Source organism: Zonotrichia leucophrys, chromosome 8, assembly GCF_028769735.1.
Source record: "Zonotrichia leucophrys gambelii isolate GWCS_2022_RI chromosome 8, RI_Zleu_2.0, whole genome shotgun sequence".
Classification (NCBI taxonomy): Eukaryota; Metazoa; Chordata; class Aves; order Passeriformes; family Passerellidae; genus Zonotrichia; species Zonotrichia leucophrys.
Genome location: NC_088178.1, coordinates 16,394,831 through 16,411,731, shown reverse-complemented (window position 1 = coordinate 16,411,731; position 16,901 = coordinate 16,394,831). Strand labels below are relative to the sequence as shown.

Sequence of the window (16,901 nt, the reverse complement as noted above, 5' to 3'; positions counted from 1 at the left end):
AGGCTGAACAGACCCAGTGCCCTCAGCTGCTCCTCACAGCTGCCCCTCGAGGCCCTTCACCACCTTTGTTGCCCTCCTCTGGACACTCTCATAGTTCAATGTCTTTCTGACATCGTGGCACCCAAAACTGCCCCCAGCACTGGAGGTGAGGCTGCCCCAGTGCAGAGCAGAGAGGGACAATCCCCTCCCTTGCCCAGCTGGTGATGCTGTGTCTGATGTCCCCAGAACATGGTTGCCCCTGTTGGCTGTGTAAAAGTGATGGGGACTTCTTGGCAAGTCAAAGCACTCAAAAAAATCAAGCACTCAGGCTTCTAATGCCACCCATCCATTCTTTTTTAGTATCTACACCTTATCCACTGACTTAATGTTTACCTCACTTTAGCATAGCTCTACTTCCTATAGACACTCTTGGCAAAACAGACAAGTTCTGGAGCTGCAATACAGACCCAGCAGAGAACCTGGAAGCAAAGAATGGAAAGGCAAAAGCATCTTTCACAGTTGTTTCTTCCCTCTCCTTGAAGCAGAACAGGGATGAGGAGAAGAAAGTGGCAAAACAATTTTAAAAACAGTTTTGATTTTCCACCAGCTGAAATTATGCAGGAACCAGCCAGCTCCCAGTGTAGTCATTTATTCTCTAAAAAAAGACTCCACCTCCCTTCTCATTTTTATTCTTCCTTCTCTGGCAGATTGTTTTGACCTCATTCTGATTTGCCATGCAACCACATGAACAGCTGTACTGATGCAGCTGATACAAAAAGAAGTCTCATGCAAATGGATTAGATAAATATAAGGACTACTGTGACAGTCAAATAAAAAGGAATTAATTTCACTATTACTATAATGAGTTCACAAAGACCTTCCCTTACCCCAAGGATAGGCAAAGTTCTAGTGGCTTTCCATATTTTATCACTCTATTGATTTTTCCTGCCCACAAAACTCTACTATAGTAAAATATCCTGAAAATGCTTTTCTGCAGAAAAAGCTAGCAGCAGTGAAATCAGGCCAGGCTAGGGGAACTTTGCTTCCAAAGCAACAACAAAAAAGCTACAGTGCACAGGACCATGGAGGGAAAGAAGCTCTCGCTACAAAAGCATCCCTAGAGCAAAGTCACTGTACTATGGGTCTGTGAGACCTGCTGGGGCATAATGAGAACACACTTCTGCTAACAAATCACAGACAGCAGAACAACTACTCTTTTTTTACCTCATTTTACATGGCATCTATAACTTCCCTTTCAGTTTCAGTATTTCTATTCAGTTATTTTTGCTGCCATTTCTTGTTTTGCATACGTGACTTCTTTCCATTTCACCACAGATTTCCAGCAAATAAGACCATATGCACTACCATAGCAACATTTTAATACAAACACAGTGTAATCTTTGTTCACTGAAGTACACAGCTCATTTCTTTTTCTCTTATTAACAGAACCTGCATCTGCATACAGTTTAACTGAATGTCATAGCAACAACATAAACATCAATTCAAGATATTTTTTCCTTTGGAGGGCAGAAGAATAAATGTTTTCAGGAAAAGAGTGTGGGACTTCAAGCAGAATGAAATGTTTGTGACTAAACAGGGCCTGAAGTTACATCATCAGGGCTGTGTATTTACACTTGGAAAGCCTGCTCTTGCACAGTGTTATACATTCTCAGCTCCTACAGATGTCAACAGAGAACAGCCCTATCTGGCAGGGCAAGGACTGAATCCCAGCCATGCTGATACACAACACACAGCTGGGACTTGCTATCAGCACTCCCATGAACTCAGAAACCCAGGTCCTGCTTCAGACTGGAGTGCACATTCTGCACTGAGTTTTCCTCTAATGCAGAGTAGAACTGCACTGGTGACTGCAGTAACAAAACCAGGTCCAGCATGCCTCCAAGGACCAGTGCCAGCCACACATTCTGTGGCATGACCCTCTTTTCCTCTATGGATCAACAATTCCTAATGCCAAGATAAATGCAGCAAAACTCAGAATTCCAATGTGTTCATTCAAAACTGAGCTGTTCCACTGACAGGGGGTACAACTGTTTACCCATGACAACTCAATTATGCCTCATCTCCCCAGGAAGTTCTACAAAAAAGGAAAAGAACCAAGTTCTCTCCCATGGCTGAGTCAGTCCTACTCCCCAGCTATTGCTGTGTGCTTAGCTATGCTCTATTTTTGTCCTTTAAGGTTTGTGAAAGGGATGACATCATTAAGCTTTTAATTTTTTTAAGTAGTGTTTTCATTCAAGACAAGAGCCTTTACTCTTTGTAAGCTGATAGTCCTTCAGCTCAAGCATGTTGAAAAGTCTAAACATTAAAAGAAATGCTGTAACAACACTACACAGAAATAGCTTGTTCCTTCTGTGACAAACAGTTTATAGAGGAAAATAAATGAGTAAGCATAGTAGGCATAAAATCAAGCACTCAATGCAAGCTGGTGTTGAATGACGAAGATTAAAACAACATCACACAGTTCTCATTCACAGACATGATCTGTTCTGAATCAAGGCAGAGTCCTGTAGGGATCTGTGTGTAATAGGACTACAATAGTATGTTTTCAAAATGGACAGAATGGAAGCCCTCTAGGAAGCCTCAGCTCCGTGTCTTAAATTTCTAGTTCTTGACCACAGATTTAAAAAATACAGAAGATGCTTTTTCTCTCTTCTGTTTATTACAAGGTGCCTGTTCCAGGTCAGGTCACTAAAAAAAAAAAAAAACCTAAAAAAAAACCAACAACCCCCACACCAAAAAACAAAACAAAACAAAACAAAAAAAATTCAACTTTCTTTCACTGCCTATGAAAGTGTTAAAAAACATCTGCCTCCTAGCACAACAGTGCATAAACTGATTAAATCAAGAACCTCATTATTATGAAGAATTTTGATTTCTTATTATAAAGAAAAATTGAAAAAGCTTAGGAAAACTGAATAAAATATGTGAATTGCATTTTGGTTTGTATTTGATCAATCACCTTTGTTCAAACTAGTGTAACTGTAAAAACAGGTAAGTAGTATCCTAGGAAAGCATGGCAAATGCTATCTTTTACTCTCAGTTTCACTGAACTCTGGGAGATTATTCCCAGCTTGTCTGGGAAATTTCAGTTCTAGCAACCATCACAGGAATGCTCCTTAATAACATTTTAAAGCCTTCTTTAAGGTAAAACAGAAGGATAGATTTAACAGCATCTTCATTTAAAAAGAAATTATGTTGTGTTTGACTCACAAGGAAGCTTAAAGTAGATTTATATAAATGAGAAAAACCCCATAGTCAAACCCTTTGGTACAATTAATGAAAAACCCCAAGAGCACAGGCAAGTAATGCAAATGACAAATCTGTGCTCCTCAGCCAAAGACAAATCACACACACATGCAGACCAACACTACTACTTGCAGCACTCCCATTTTCACTGTGCTCTGGATCCAACAGAAGTGCCATGCTTTTCCTGCAAATGAAACATTTTCTGGCCAATGAATTGTGGCAGTTTTGCTATTCATCTCTTCTATTGGTATTACTATGAATGAGTTCAAGACTCGTCTATAGTAATTTGTGGCTACCAAGTCAGTGTGCAGCAATCAGTGATTAGGAAAAGCTTATTCACTTTCACTGAACTGAAAAAATATGAAAGCAGCACCTATAGCTAGGAATCCTGGTCCTTTAAAAAGGGTTAAAAAAACAAATGTTGAAACAAGAGGTGGGCAGAGGACCAACAATGACTAAGAAAGAAAATAGAGCACAGGTGGCAACTGCCAGGCGAGAAGAAAAACTTTCTGTTTCATCAGAGGTTGCAAAACACACAAGAGAAAGGACACATGATACCACTGGGAGAAAAAGTAGTATGTGACTACAAAGGTCTGATGCTCTGGCCAAACATCAGTAGTGAGCTGTCATGGTAAACAATTTATTAACTCCAATTTCTTTACAAGGGAAAAAAAACCCCTTCTAAAACTTTGAACATCTCAGAAATCCTGTGCATGCAGCATGGCTGGTGAGGGCCCAGCAGCCTGGTGCCCTGAACCCCAGACTGAGGGTCCAGAAGCCTAAACCCTGTCCTGTACTGCTCCCCCAGCCTCCTGCTACCTCCAGAAGTTCCTTCACTGCTTTCTGTTGTGTTTCCACCCACAACATCAGCACTGGCAGAAGAAGACATGACTGAAATACCACCTGCATGGCAATTCAGCACACACCCCAGGCCACCAGCACACCAAGGTGCTTGTCTCCAGCAGGAGACAGAGTTGGGAACTAAGGCAGCAACACCTCAGAGAGCTGTTTAGAGTGAACATCACCTGAAGACAAATGCTGCCTTGGCCAGAGCCCTGCAAAAGCAAGGCAAAGGCTGGTGCTGATTCCTGAGAATGGCCTGGTCAGTGGGGAGAGGGGCTCACCTGGCTTGCACCACTTGTGGCACTGCTGTTCTCATCCTCCACAGACCCCACAGCCCAGGGGACTTGGATACAGGACAGCTGGTCTGTGCTCTAGGAATCTTTGCAGAAGTTAACAACTGTCAGCAGACAATACAGTACAGGAATTTGTTTCCTTTATGATTTATTTGTTTTTAAGTAGGTAAATGTAGCTGATATACCAGGAAGTATTTACAATAACTAACTGCAGCAGGTACTAGGAATATGAGATGCATAACACAAGCATTCTTTAGAAGTCCAGTGTTATTTGCATTAGTGCCAGTCTATGCATCCATTTCTAGGGATATAAAAATTCAGGCTAATTTAGAAGACCTGGAGAGAAGACCAAACACACTTGCAACATGCCACCCTGAAAACAGTCTGACCTCTCCATTAACACATGGAACAAGATGCAAGCAAGTAAGGAACAAAAAAAAAGTATTGCATCAAGCACCCAAAATGTCACCAGACAAGATCAAAAGTAATATAAGACCATTTTCAGTAGCTCAGTGTTACACAGAAACACTGTAAAAGGAAACTGAGCTAATGAAATAACTGTACTTTTTTCTCAGTAAATTTAAGCATTAAGATTCAAATCAACATATAAATACAAATATGTGATCAGATATTTAAACTCAAACATTTGGCACTGAACTGGTTAGGGAAAAAGTAAAAACAATGGTGCAATTAAAGACTGCAATTCAGTTAGAACATTATTTTTTTCTGGAACCACAGTTCCCCATCTTTTGATTTACATCCCTAAATATATATTTTTAAACCCAAAAACAGTCAAGCACTTTGAGAGTGCTACCTTTAGTAAAGGAAGTTAAACCAAACCTCTAGGAACTTAGTTGTATCAAAAGAATTTAATTAAATAATTAAAAAAATAAAAGCTCATTGCATCCTGTTCTCTCAAGGAACTGTCATGAACTGTCCTGAATCTCCCCTTCTTCCACAGATGAAAGGGATGAGCTTTCGTTGTCTGAGTTCTCTGCAGGCTCACTGCCATCTGAGGATATAGAACACAAAAAACAAACAAGCAATTAGTTTCAGCAATGTTGTTTGCTCATCAAACAGAAGCAGTTTCGTATCTTCTTCTCCTTTTAATCACTCTTTTTTTTAGGACAGCTATTTCATAAGAAATAACCAGTTTCATGACATAGGATAAAGCCCTGGATAGGACCTGTTGAAGGAGAAAGCAAGACAATGCTGAGAATTCCTTTTATCTTTTAAATCTTGGTCTTGCAGTCAACTAGCAAAGCAGAATATTTATCCCCCACAAAATTCTAGATCTACTGAGAATTTTAAATTTTTCTTTTGGCTTGTTTGAAATGTTGTTTTCTGGGATGTCACAGACATAAATCACAACTGTAATGAATTATAAGTAATTTACACTTTTCCTAGCATTTCAGTTAAGATGAGGAGCTACAGAGAAACTGGAAAGGGAAAATTTAAATTCTACATGTTCTAGCATCCCAAAGATAGTGATAAGCTAGGTACATCCATAAGCTAAGGCTGGTGAAGTTCAAGGTACAAGTAACTTGTGCTTTAAGGCACAGCTATTGTGCCCAGCTGAGATCATAAAGTGAAATCTTCATCTCCAAAACTGGTCTTCAGCCTCACCCCACAGATCCTTCTTTAACAAGCCCTGACCTTGTGGCTGATGTCATCAAATGCCACTCAGCTGGTGACACTCAAGCAGCACAAAAATAAACTACAGCAAAGCAGGCCCATGAATCACACTCTGCTCTCATTGTTATTTTCAGTATTTGATCTATGAATTTAAAGATGCATTTGAGCATTTAGTATCAGAGGTTTCATTAAGAGAATGTTACCAAAAGGGAGCTGATGCAGTATAGCTATTGTCTGGTGAAGATAAGTTCTACAGCTGGCAAACACGGATAATACACAGGACACAGTGTGCACCTGTACAGTTTCCAAGGAATTTGTTCAAGAAAATAGAAGCATTTCACCCAGAAACATCAGAGGTCACATTTTGTCTATACTAAATCTAGTGTATAATCAATTAACATTTATATGCCAGATATGTACTGAGTAATGCACAAAGTAAGGGCTGTGAAAGCTTCCATAATCCTCTGCTATCTTCAGCCATGACTGACCCTGTATGCTGAAATCAGAGCACCTGTAGGTTTAGCTGTTCATCAAGTCAAGCAGTAAAACATCACATAAAAGAATGTGGCAATCTTCTGACTCACAGCAACGCTCAACAGATAGATCTTACTTCTGTTACAGTAATATTTAACAGGAATTATAGATTGTCTTCACTAAAAAAGAGCACACTTGTGTGGTGCTGATAGCACTGCCTATAAATTAGGATTGCCCAATCCGTGTCACCATAAAACTGTCTGCAGTTTACTTATAATGTAAAATTTAAACTCTGAGTTTAAGTTTTTCAGTGGCAGTTTCCTTCCTCAATCTTTATTTTCCTTATGTAGTTGAAAGTTTCAGCCAAAATACTTCAGCCATTTCTGAAAAGAATAATAGGAGGAATAGGTTTTATACTCATTAAATCCTAGCAGTTTCTCTTTGAAGGTGTCCAGCTCTAGCTATCCACCCACCAGTCCTTGGGGGTTACTTATTGAATCTCAGGGAGAACGGTGATTTTTCCCCAGCATGTGCCTGTTGCTGTGGCCATGAAAACTTGTTTCTGTTGTTTCCTGGGGAAGCAGGTAGATCTGCTCAGGAAGGAAGCAGTATTTTAGCAATTAAATTCCGCCAAGACTCTGCTTCTTGCTCTAGCCTGGGTCCCTGCAAACAGGGTCAGCAGGGTTATGGCTGCCTGAGCCCCACGCTCAGCAGACACCCTGCCACATGCCCACCCTTGGCAGCTGTTTGCCTGGAATGCAAAGGGAGGTCAGCACCAGGCTCCCAGCAGGACAAGTGTCACAAGTGTCCCTCTGGGCATGCCAGCAGGCAGAGGAAAGGCAGCACTGGGGGCAGCAGGATCAGCAGGCTGGATGGCTTGGGAGGAGAGGGCCACTGATACAGAGAGCCATACATGGCAAGGAAACTGGACTGCAACAAACTCTGAAGATGCTGTAGCAGAAAGGTCACTTGGGAGATGGGAAGGGGCTAAAATACTTCTCTGATTACATCAGGACAGCCTGGAGGTTAACATAAGGTTTGCACTTTTAGCAACTATCTATGAATGCAACTCCTAAAGCAAACTGAAAACTGGTTTTCTCCTCCTATGTTCTGTAAAGATGACATACAACAGAAAAGCACAATGGTTTTGACACACTAACTAAAATAGTACTTTGTCTTCAGGCAGAGTAACAGCAACAAAAAAGTCCTCCAACTTTTATACTCATGTTGTGAACATGCTTTTCCTCAATGAATCTGAAATTACTGTCATATGCTTCTACTCTGAACAGAAAAAATACCAAGAACACAGGTTCCCAACCTAACTCAAGGCCAAAGTTGATTATTAATATCTTAACTAAGAAGATGACAGTAAGTTATTATACAAGTTTTGAAAATCATAGTATTTTTGCCGTTAGCTGTAACTTTTGCTATGTCATACCCAAGACAACTTAGCAGGGAGCTATTAAATTAATTTTTATGGAATCTATAGAAACAGTTAAAACAACAACAGCAACAAAACACAATGGTTCCCAAAACCTGAAATGGCTGTTAGTGCTCTCAGAACCCCTGCAGGGATGACCACACATCAAATGATTCCTGCAGCAGAGGAAGGTTACTGTCCCCAAGACACACACTTGCACTGTCCTGTGGCAGAGCTGTTGGCACCTCCCAGCTATTACTGGCTCTCTCTTCCCCTGTTCTGCCTTTTACAGAGTCAGGCAGGTGCTGCATGGCCTCAAATACCGTTGTTCAATCAACACTTCTTGAATCTGTACCCTTAAAAGGACAACCTCCCTATTAGCTCAGGAGACAATGACAACCCCATACAGATTAAGTACATGAGTCAATCAATTGTAATTCCCTCCTGACCTCTACATCACAGAGGTACAGCTGAGTACTGAAAAGCAAGGCTCCTAGACAAAGAAATAATGGATGAAGTCAAAAGCAGCCATCAGCTTCATGTACTGCAGTGTCTGTATGTGCACTCCCAGGGTGGAGATCCCAGTTACCAGACCTGACCCCAACCTCATCCCCTGGAGTGCTCCCTCACTCTCAGCAGCCCTGCAGTGCATAACTCAAGGAATTGCTGCATGCCACATATTTGGGTGCACATTGCTCTCACTTAGGGGATCACTCAGTGCAATCTAGCCAGAACAGCCAAGCTCCATGGAGGTCCACATCACTGCTACAATATTCTCATATTTTATCAGTCACATTATATACATATAGAGCCATGGCTGAGCTGCTGCAAGGAAATGGTAGTTGCAAATACATATCAAAGCTTTTCTGCAAAAATCTGTAAGAATTAGAGACTGGTCATCACAGAAAGTTATGGGATATGATAACTAAGGTGACTAGGTGGGGGATTAGGAGATGAGAACTGATTCCCTCTTTCAACAGCTGAATTATCTTTGGGCAATCTTTTAGCTTTAGAAACAGACGCGGGGACATGAAGCCTTTATACTGTGGAGAAAAATGAAAATTAACTTAAAAACTAAAAGCAAATTCCTGCTATATCTAGACTCTCTTCCAAATTAACTCCAAGATCCAAGTTCTCCCTCAAGAAAGTAATCTTTAAAAGATAACACTGTGCTTTTAATCCACCCAAAAAGCGACTTTGCCATTATGATTTCTAATAACTACCTCACAACTCAGAATTATTTGTCCAATGTTAGAAGCTACGCTAGAAAATAATGGAGAATGATTCCTTTGCATGATTATCAGTTTTTTTCAAAATTCATCTTCCTCAGACAGACTGACTCTTCAGAAACAATCAACTCTGTCAATCTTTGCTGCATGAAAAAAATTAGCCCAAGTCTGAATAGTTGTTTCACCTTAGTGGCTAAAAATATATAAAAAACTCAGCAAAGCACCAGTAAACAAAGTTAGAAAAAACACATCCAATACAGCTCGTGGATGGATGCCATCAGCCAGCAATTTTAAGACAAGAGCATTCATAAAAGATTTTTCTATGGCCTTCTTTAAGCTTTAGAAGGAAATATAAGACACATTGCTCATTCCTGGCAATATCCTTAACTACTGTTTATATAACTAAAATATCCAAATATAACATAACAGGAAATAAATATGTGCTCACCTTGGCCAAGGACCACCATGTCATTCTTCAGTGTTTTCAAGACCACAAATAATGTTGGATACTCAATTATTACTTTGCCTTTCAGATTATCTAGAAGGCTTCTGCTGGCATCCAGTTCATTGTACCTTAAAAACAACAGGAAGTTGACTTTGGATTTTAATACTAGCAAGGACATAACGTACATTTGCTGGGGGAGGGGGGGGAAAGAAAGAGTAAAAGTCTTTCTGGCATTTCACACAATTTTCAGGTGATGCCATGTCCAGAAGAACTACCTTATAATTCAAATTGCATACCCAGTCTTATTCTCCAACTACATATTTTTTTAAACCTTCTTTACATCTAAGCATAAAGAACAAAAGGAGAATGAAAGTTAAATTTCTCCAAGGGTTGAAATGTTTTATTATGCCTTAATGAATATATTTAGCATGATAAAGGAAATCAAATAAGGACACAGGGCTATCAAAATTGATACATTTATCAAAAACTGATTCTAAATAAAAAATAACATTTAATATTTTACTTATAGGTTTTAACACTACAGGTTTAATTTACTTGATTAGTAGTGTACCTTATTCATCATGTTTTCTTACCAGTGAAGCCCTAGGAAGATGAAATAAAACTACAAAATCACATGTACACTGGAGCTCTTAGAGCTCTGTTTTTGTAGGAGAGATATCCTTGTTCTGATACAGGAGCATTACAGCAATAATTTCAAAAAGATGGTACAACAGCCACTATGCCAGAGCAAACCTCTGCTCACAGCAGCACCAGTGAGAAGCTCCCTGCAGAAATGCCCACGTGTGTGCTCCAGAGGCACAGCACTGGATGTGCAGTCCCTGCCCAGGAAAGGGCTCCTCCTCAGCCCAGGCAGTGAGAGCAGGTGCATAACACAGGATACCACAGTAATGGAGAGCAAACTGAGCATCCTCCCCACAATTATTCCCTCAAACTATAATGCTCTCCCCCAGCTCTTGAGCTACAAACCTGGATGTGGGATTTTGTGGAAAGGAAGGGAAGTATTTCAAAGGCTTCTGCAAGACGGACTTTGTTGCCTTCACTTACCAAAACTGAGGCATCCAAAGGATGCTCTGGTATTATTATGCTGCAATCTGAGTTATGCAACTTTCTGTGTGCAGCACTATTAAATTATCAGTAAGCCAATGTATCATCTAAGGGCAGATGAAGTTCAAAATCAAAATATACTGGAGGCAGTACATGGGGTATTTCCCATAGCTGCTCTACCTCCTCTGATCATTAACATATTATACAGTTGTGTTTTCTTTTGCCAAAACCAAAGGGATGGGTGAAGAAAATTATTTACTTCATGATTTACAATAGTGTGTGATTAAAAGCAGTACACTGGGAGTCAGCACACAAGAATACTGGAGGTAAACCAGGAATTGAGTTCCTGGGATTTAAGGGAAACTTTGAGCAAAAATTCTCTCATTTTCAACTTCAAATCATCATGAAAATATTTGGTTTCATGTTTCTCTCAAGCCAAAGTAATTATGACCTCTTCTTATTGAAACCCTTGAAAAGGGATAACAGTGCATTACATGTCTTATTGAATGAATGCATTCATAAGTTGTGGATTAACACACATGAACAGAAACATATTTACTGCTTTATTTACAGTACTCTAAATGCAAAGTATGGCAATACCTTTTCTTTGGCGAGGACCTCAACACATTCCTTTCCGGTTAAGCAAACATTTACCACCAAGAGGCTAAAGTAATTCACATGCCACAATACACTTTCCATTATCTCATATTTTAGACAAAACATCTTTAGCGTCCAGCTTGGCATAAGATAAAACATTTCTACTTAAAACTATTTTATGATAGTAAATTACTGAAGTGTTAGATCACTGAGTCAGAGCTTTATCTTTTTTTGTAAAAGTAAATTTTATTGGTTGACAGTGACAGGAAAAACATCTAAATTTTTAGTCCATAATGTGAGCCATAAATTTCAGGAAGAATGTAACAAAGGAGCTTAATGCTTCTCTTATTTAAACTTGCCTGTTATTGTATATTATCCAAAAGACCAAACTCTACCACATTTTTTACTTCATACACAAGTGCAAGTTGAGGTTTTCTGCTAATCCACCTGTCAGGCTCTTCCTTGACTGTGCATGCTTAAAAGATCTCAAAATAAAACTATTATTCGTCACATCAATTCCAAAGTCTACTAAAGAACAGCTCTTGAGCAAGATTGATTTTTCAGGTTATCTCAGAATGACCAGGTCATGATAAAAACCTTCCCAATTTCATCCCAGAGTTAGAACAAAGTCATGCATAGAGGGTCAGAGGGCGAACAATAGAAATTTTGCCCCTTCTATGGGCAAAAGAAGACGGCCCTGTAGGGTTTAACCAGAAGCCTACACACACACTTCTAATTTTTACTTAGGAAAAGGCTAGACCTGTTTAGAGAAAAATGAAATGAAATAGCCTTTTTTACAAGTCCTGTAATTTCCTGTAGTGATTATTCACCAGCATGAGCTGAGGATGTAGAGCAACGCTGGCATAGTAGGCCCTTCCATGTATGTGCAGCAAATTGCTCTCACCACAAGCAGGAGATAGAAGAAGGAGAACATCACAACTAGATATTACCAGATATACTTTATCACCTCTTTTACCCACTAGTTTTGTTTCATTGGGATTGCATAGCCTGTGTGAGAAGAACCCATAAGGAGCTGTAACCTTCTTCAAATCCATCCCTCACTGTGCACCTCAACTGACAGCCCAGTGAAATGAAGAACAACCAGTGTCAGTCCATCCTTTCATTTGGACTCTTCCTTACTCCAGGACCACCTGCATGAACCAACTTAACTGAGGTTGTCATCCTAACTGAGCTCCTTCAGCCCCTCATGCCAGGATGGATTTGAGCTAAGCCTGGCTCCAAACGTACTGACCACGCCAACAACACCACTGCCCTAACACCCATCTTCACCTCTTTCTTTAAACCTCCCCTCTGCTTTCTCTTTACTCCCACTGTCCCATTCATGCAAGTTCTCTGCACTATGGCTTCCTAATCCCTGTATTCAGCAGGACTTCTCTTTGCATGTTCCCTCTCCATCTTCCTTCATTCCTGGTATTTACTTTCCACATATTTTCTTTTTCCCTTCCTTATGTTCCATAAGACTCCCTGAACAACACCCACTATCTAATAATACACTTTGCTGATTATTTTCTTGCCCCAAGCAAAGCTTTATGCCCATGTTGCAAAGCAATAATTAGGCCTGGATTTTTTCTTTATAAGAAATTACTCCATTTATAAGGACCACAAAGAGATGATCTTAGACCGCTTTGATTCTAGCTGGAATGAAATAACAATAACTGCTTTTTGAAGAACCAAAATTAAGTAGAATTTGCCTGCTAGCAGGCAGTTTAAAAGCCTACAAAAATTGTGACAACTGAGAAAATTTAGCAAGATTCAGCAATCCCACATCAGTTCCCATACAAACTGCTATATCTGCTCTATGAACAGTTGCTACCTTTCACAAAATACTGAAATTAATATGTCCCTGCACTTCTGATAGCATCTGTGAGTTTCTGCAAAGGCTAGCTTCACTATCTATAGTTATTTCACCACCTTCCAGGAATTCAACAATTCAGTCTCCTAATCTGTCTCCCACAGGCAGGAATGCCACATTAGGTCACTGCATCACAACAAGTTCCCCTCAAATGGAGCCTGTGGCTATAATGGCAGTGGCGTAACTTGTCTCCATGAATTCAGACAGCAGGAAATTCCCTGCTGATCAGGTTTTCCTGAATGTCATCTACAGGAATTTTTTATTCTTTAATAATAATAAAAAAAAATCTGCAATCTGGAATTAAAGATGAATTGTAGCCATGTTATTTCTTTAGTTTGGTCTTCTATACACTGAAAAGAGAACAAACAAGTTTTAGCTATCTAAATAATTGTAAATATTAGCAAAATATGGATTTGTGTAACGACATTTATGATTTCCCTGTGAGAGTGATCAACTGAACTGCTTGCACATATTTTACACAAAGATGACTTTTCTTCCTAGAACTGAGTGGAAACATCGAGGTATTTACTTGGCATAACTCAGATACAATAAATCACACTATCTATTTTGGGCCTAGTCCTAAAAATCCACAACCAATCCACAATAATGTATGGGAAGAAAAAAGGACTTTTTTTCACCAGACCAAAGAGGGTAGCATTTCCTACGTATCTGCATGTGCCTCGAAGGGGGCAAAGACTGGATACAGCATTTAAAGTCTCTCCCAAGCACTCATTCTCAAGTGCTGCAGTATTGCAAAGATAATAACTAACAGATGGACTTTCATTCCTAAGTGATGAATAACCTCTTCGTGTGGTTATGATTTGGTGAACATCGAAGTAGGGAAATGCTCTCTTGAATTAGGTATGAAAGGAAAACTGTATAGCAGAAAGCAAATACAATTGAAATAATGCACAGTATTTATATTTAACTTTGTCACTAGAATTCTGACATTCTAAAAAACCTAAACCAGGGAATTTGATTAGTCCAGATACATGACAAAATTAGAAAACTCAATGGGCAAAACAGCAGAGATCATAGAAACAAACAAACACAAAAAACCCCTCAAGACTTGCCATAATACTTCCTTTATAACTAACTCTTACCAACAGCAAAGCAGTATGAAGAAATACTCTCCCTGAACACTCTTTAAAGGAAAGAGAATGGGAACCTAGCCCAAGTTGATATTTTAATATGAAAAAAACCCACTACAGTTTACAGAAGTATTTAAAACCTGCCAGCTTCTCCTTTCACTCTTGGTTACATTTCTTTTCCTGGTCTAGGACCTCCATAATTTGCCCCAACAGAGGTTCATTAACCTCACCTCCATACTACTGATACCTGCATAACTTAGTCAATACCAGCACAGACCAGATGCCTGGCCAAACCCTTTTCAAGTCAAATCCCTATCCCAAGCAACACTTCCATCAAAAACGTGCTTTTTCTGGGGAGAAAAAGAAGAAAATTAGGACAAGAAATGTTCTCTTATCAACCATTTGGACTACAACTCCTGCTAGAAACCAATCAAAAAATACAGGAAGAAAAGTTGCCAGCATAACAGGAAAGCATCTTGGACATCATCACCATTTCCTAACTACACCTATGTTCACAGAGCAAATAAAGGCAGAGCCAATTACTGAGACAACTATGGAGCTGTTCCTTTTCCTTGTCATATTTCCCCCATAGGTCATCCTCAAACAATGGGGATGTTTTATTACAATTACTAAGACAAGCTGTAACAATCCAAGGTCTCCTCTCTTTCATGGGCTAAGAAATCTAAGAACTGTTGAAAAGTCAAGTGTAAAATGGGGAAAAGAAGAACTGAACTCACAACCTCCCTCTAAGGACAAACGTATTTCAGGCAGTTTAAACATCCTGCAAGAAAAAAAGTAATATCCAGGTAAAGATAGCAGGAATAACTGTCACCTAAATTATATGACACAATAGTAGATGTCCAGAAAAACTCATTGGTGTTTTTCTAGAAAATATACAAAGCAGTTAATGGAGAGAGGAGTAAAGTAAGAGTACAAGTATGTCACCAGAGATGCACAAAGGCTGTCCTTGTTTAGGCCTCTTGAGAATGAGGCAATTGCACAAAGGAAGAAAAGCACATTAAAAGTTGTTTAATGGCAGTAATGGAAAAATGCATCAATTGAAGGCAAAACCCATTAAACAGATAAGGCAACTGCTTCAACAATTTAGTGGACTGAGCTTTAAGAGTGATGTGGTAAAAGGATTCAGGATCACAATAATGATCTAAAGATTAACTGAAGTACAGAACATTCTGCATCTTTTAGTTATAAAACAAAGTACAATAAAACAAAAGGAAAATGTGAAACCAGCAAATGTCAGTTTCTTGTATTTGGCAGAATTTGGTGCTAAGAATACAGAAATAAAGTGATACTGAATTTCAAGAATGCAAATTCTTTCCCCATCTCATAAGACATAATGAAAAAAAAGAACAAAAATCCAGCAGAAAGTAAAGATGTTATAATTCAAGTGCATCACAGCAATAGCTCTTTACACACATGGGAATTTACCTACTTTCTGAAGCCAGGCAGCTTCACAAACTGCTCAAAAGCTCAAGGTTCACAACTCCTTAAATACTATAGGGCTGACATATGAAAAAAATGCAAACCACAGTCATGTAAGGCCACTATATGACTTAGATAAAGAAACAAAACAGCCTGAGTTAACACTATCCAGAAGACTTTTTGTGAATATGAAATTTCACAAGGGAAAAGTTCTGATTAGTAAGACAGTGAGCTGGCTACTGCAGATGAATGCAAAAACTGCAAAGTCATCAGTGGCATATTTAGTATGAGTAAAAGCTATGCATGGTTCCCCAAAAATGCAGAGAAGTAAAAATATGAATCTTCCATCACTAATACAATATTGGCATGGTCACAGGGAAAAAGCCAATGTGGTAAATCTACTTTACTGACAGCATACTGATACACAGCCCCATGAAACCTAACCATAAATAATTTTAGAGGTGCATGGGTTATCAAGAAGTATCAAGAGATGAAATGATAAACACTTAATACATCAAGTTCAGAAAACGAATACATCAAATCTCATTTGACAAATTAGTGCAAGCAGGCAGTACACTGCTAAAATAAATACAAAACTGATGAGAAATCAGTCACTGTAAATTGGAAATACTTTTCTTATTATGCTTGAGTTAATCTCATGAACCTTAATTCCAGGAAGAATTGATCCTTCTCTAATTTTGAATCCTCAAATAGCAAGTATTAACTTCCAAATTTACCTCATATGGAGAGAGTCTAAATGCCTTTAACACTCTATATTGAATGGTGGAAACATATTCAAAAATTTTCCCTGACTTATTTTCATGGGAATCACAGTGTCACAAACATTCCATTAAGGTAACAGGTTACCAATGCTTTACAATGAAAAGGAAAAGCTATGAAGTAAAAAAAACAAATTACTCTCTTGGGAAACAAGCAGGAAGGTCAATTCCTACTTGGCAATATTGAAACAATCAGCCCTAGCTCACTTCCGTCAAAAGAGTTAAAAAAAGCGGGATTCCCCTTTGGCAGGATCAGGAGGAAATAACAGGTTTTCTCCTTCCTGACAAGAGCACGAAGTTGCTGTTCTCTGTTTTTTTAAAAAAACTGATGGCTATGCTGCCATGTTTTCACAGTGCTGCAGATTCCAAGCTCAGCCTATCACTTCAACTATCCAGCACAGAGTTTGTATCTTTGCTTCTAGAAGCCTCTTCAGCCCTGTCCATGCTCCTGGTCCCTGAAATTTAGGAACT

The 16,901-nt window shown here is 39.2% G+C and overlaps 1 protein-coding gene across 1 annotated transcript in view; it reads right to left on the bottom strand.

Moving 5' to 3' along the window:
• Nucleotides 1-5,232: 5,232 nt before the first annotated feature.
• Nucleotides 5,233-16,901, bottom strand: part of ZNHIT6 (zinc finger HIT-type containing 6) — a 29,585-nt gene continuing 17,916 nt past the window's right edge. The window contains exons 9-10 of the mRNA XM_064720247.1: nucleotides 9,589-9,713; nucleotides 5,233-5,394 (exon numbers count right to left, since the gene is read on the bottom strand). Coding sequence (XP_064576317.1) covers nucleotides 5,309-5,394; nucleotides 9,589-9,713 — 211 coding nt within the window. The 3' untranslated portion in view covers nucleotides 5,233-5,308. The remainder of the gene's footprint in view (nucleotides 5,395-9,588; nucleotides 9,714-16,901) is intronic.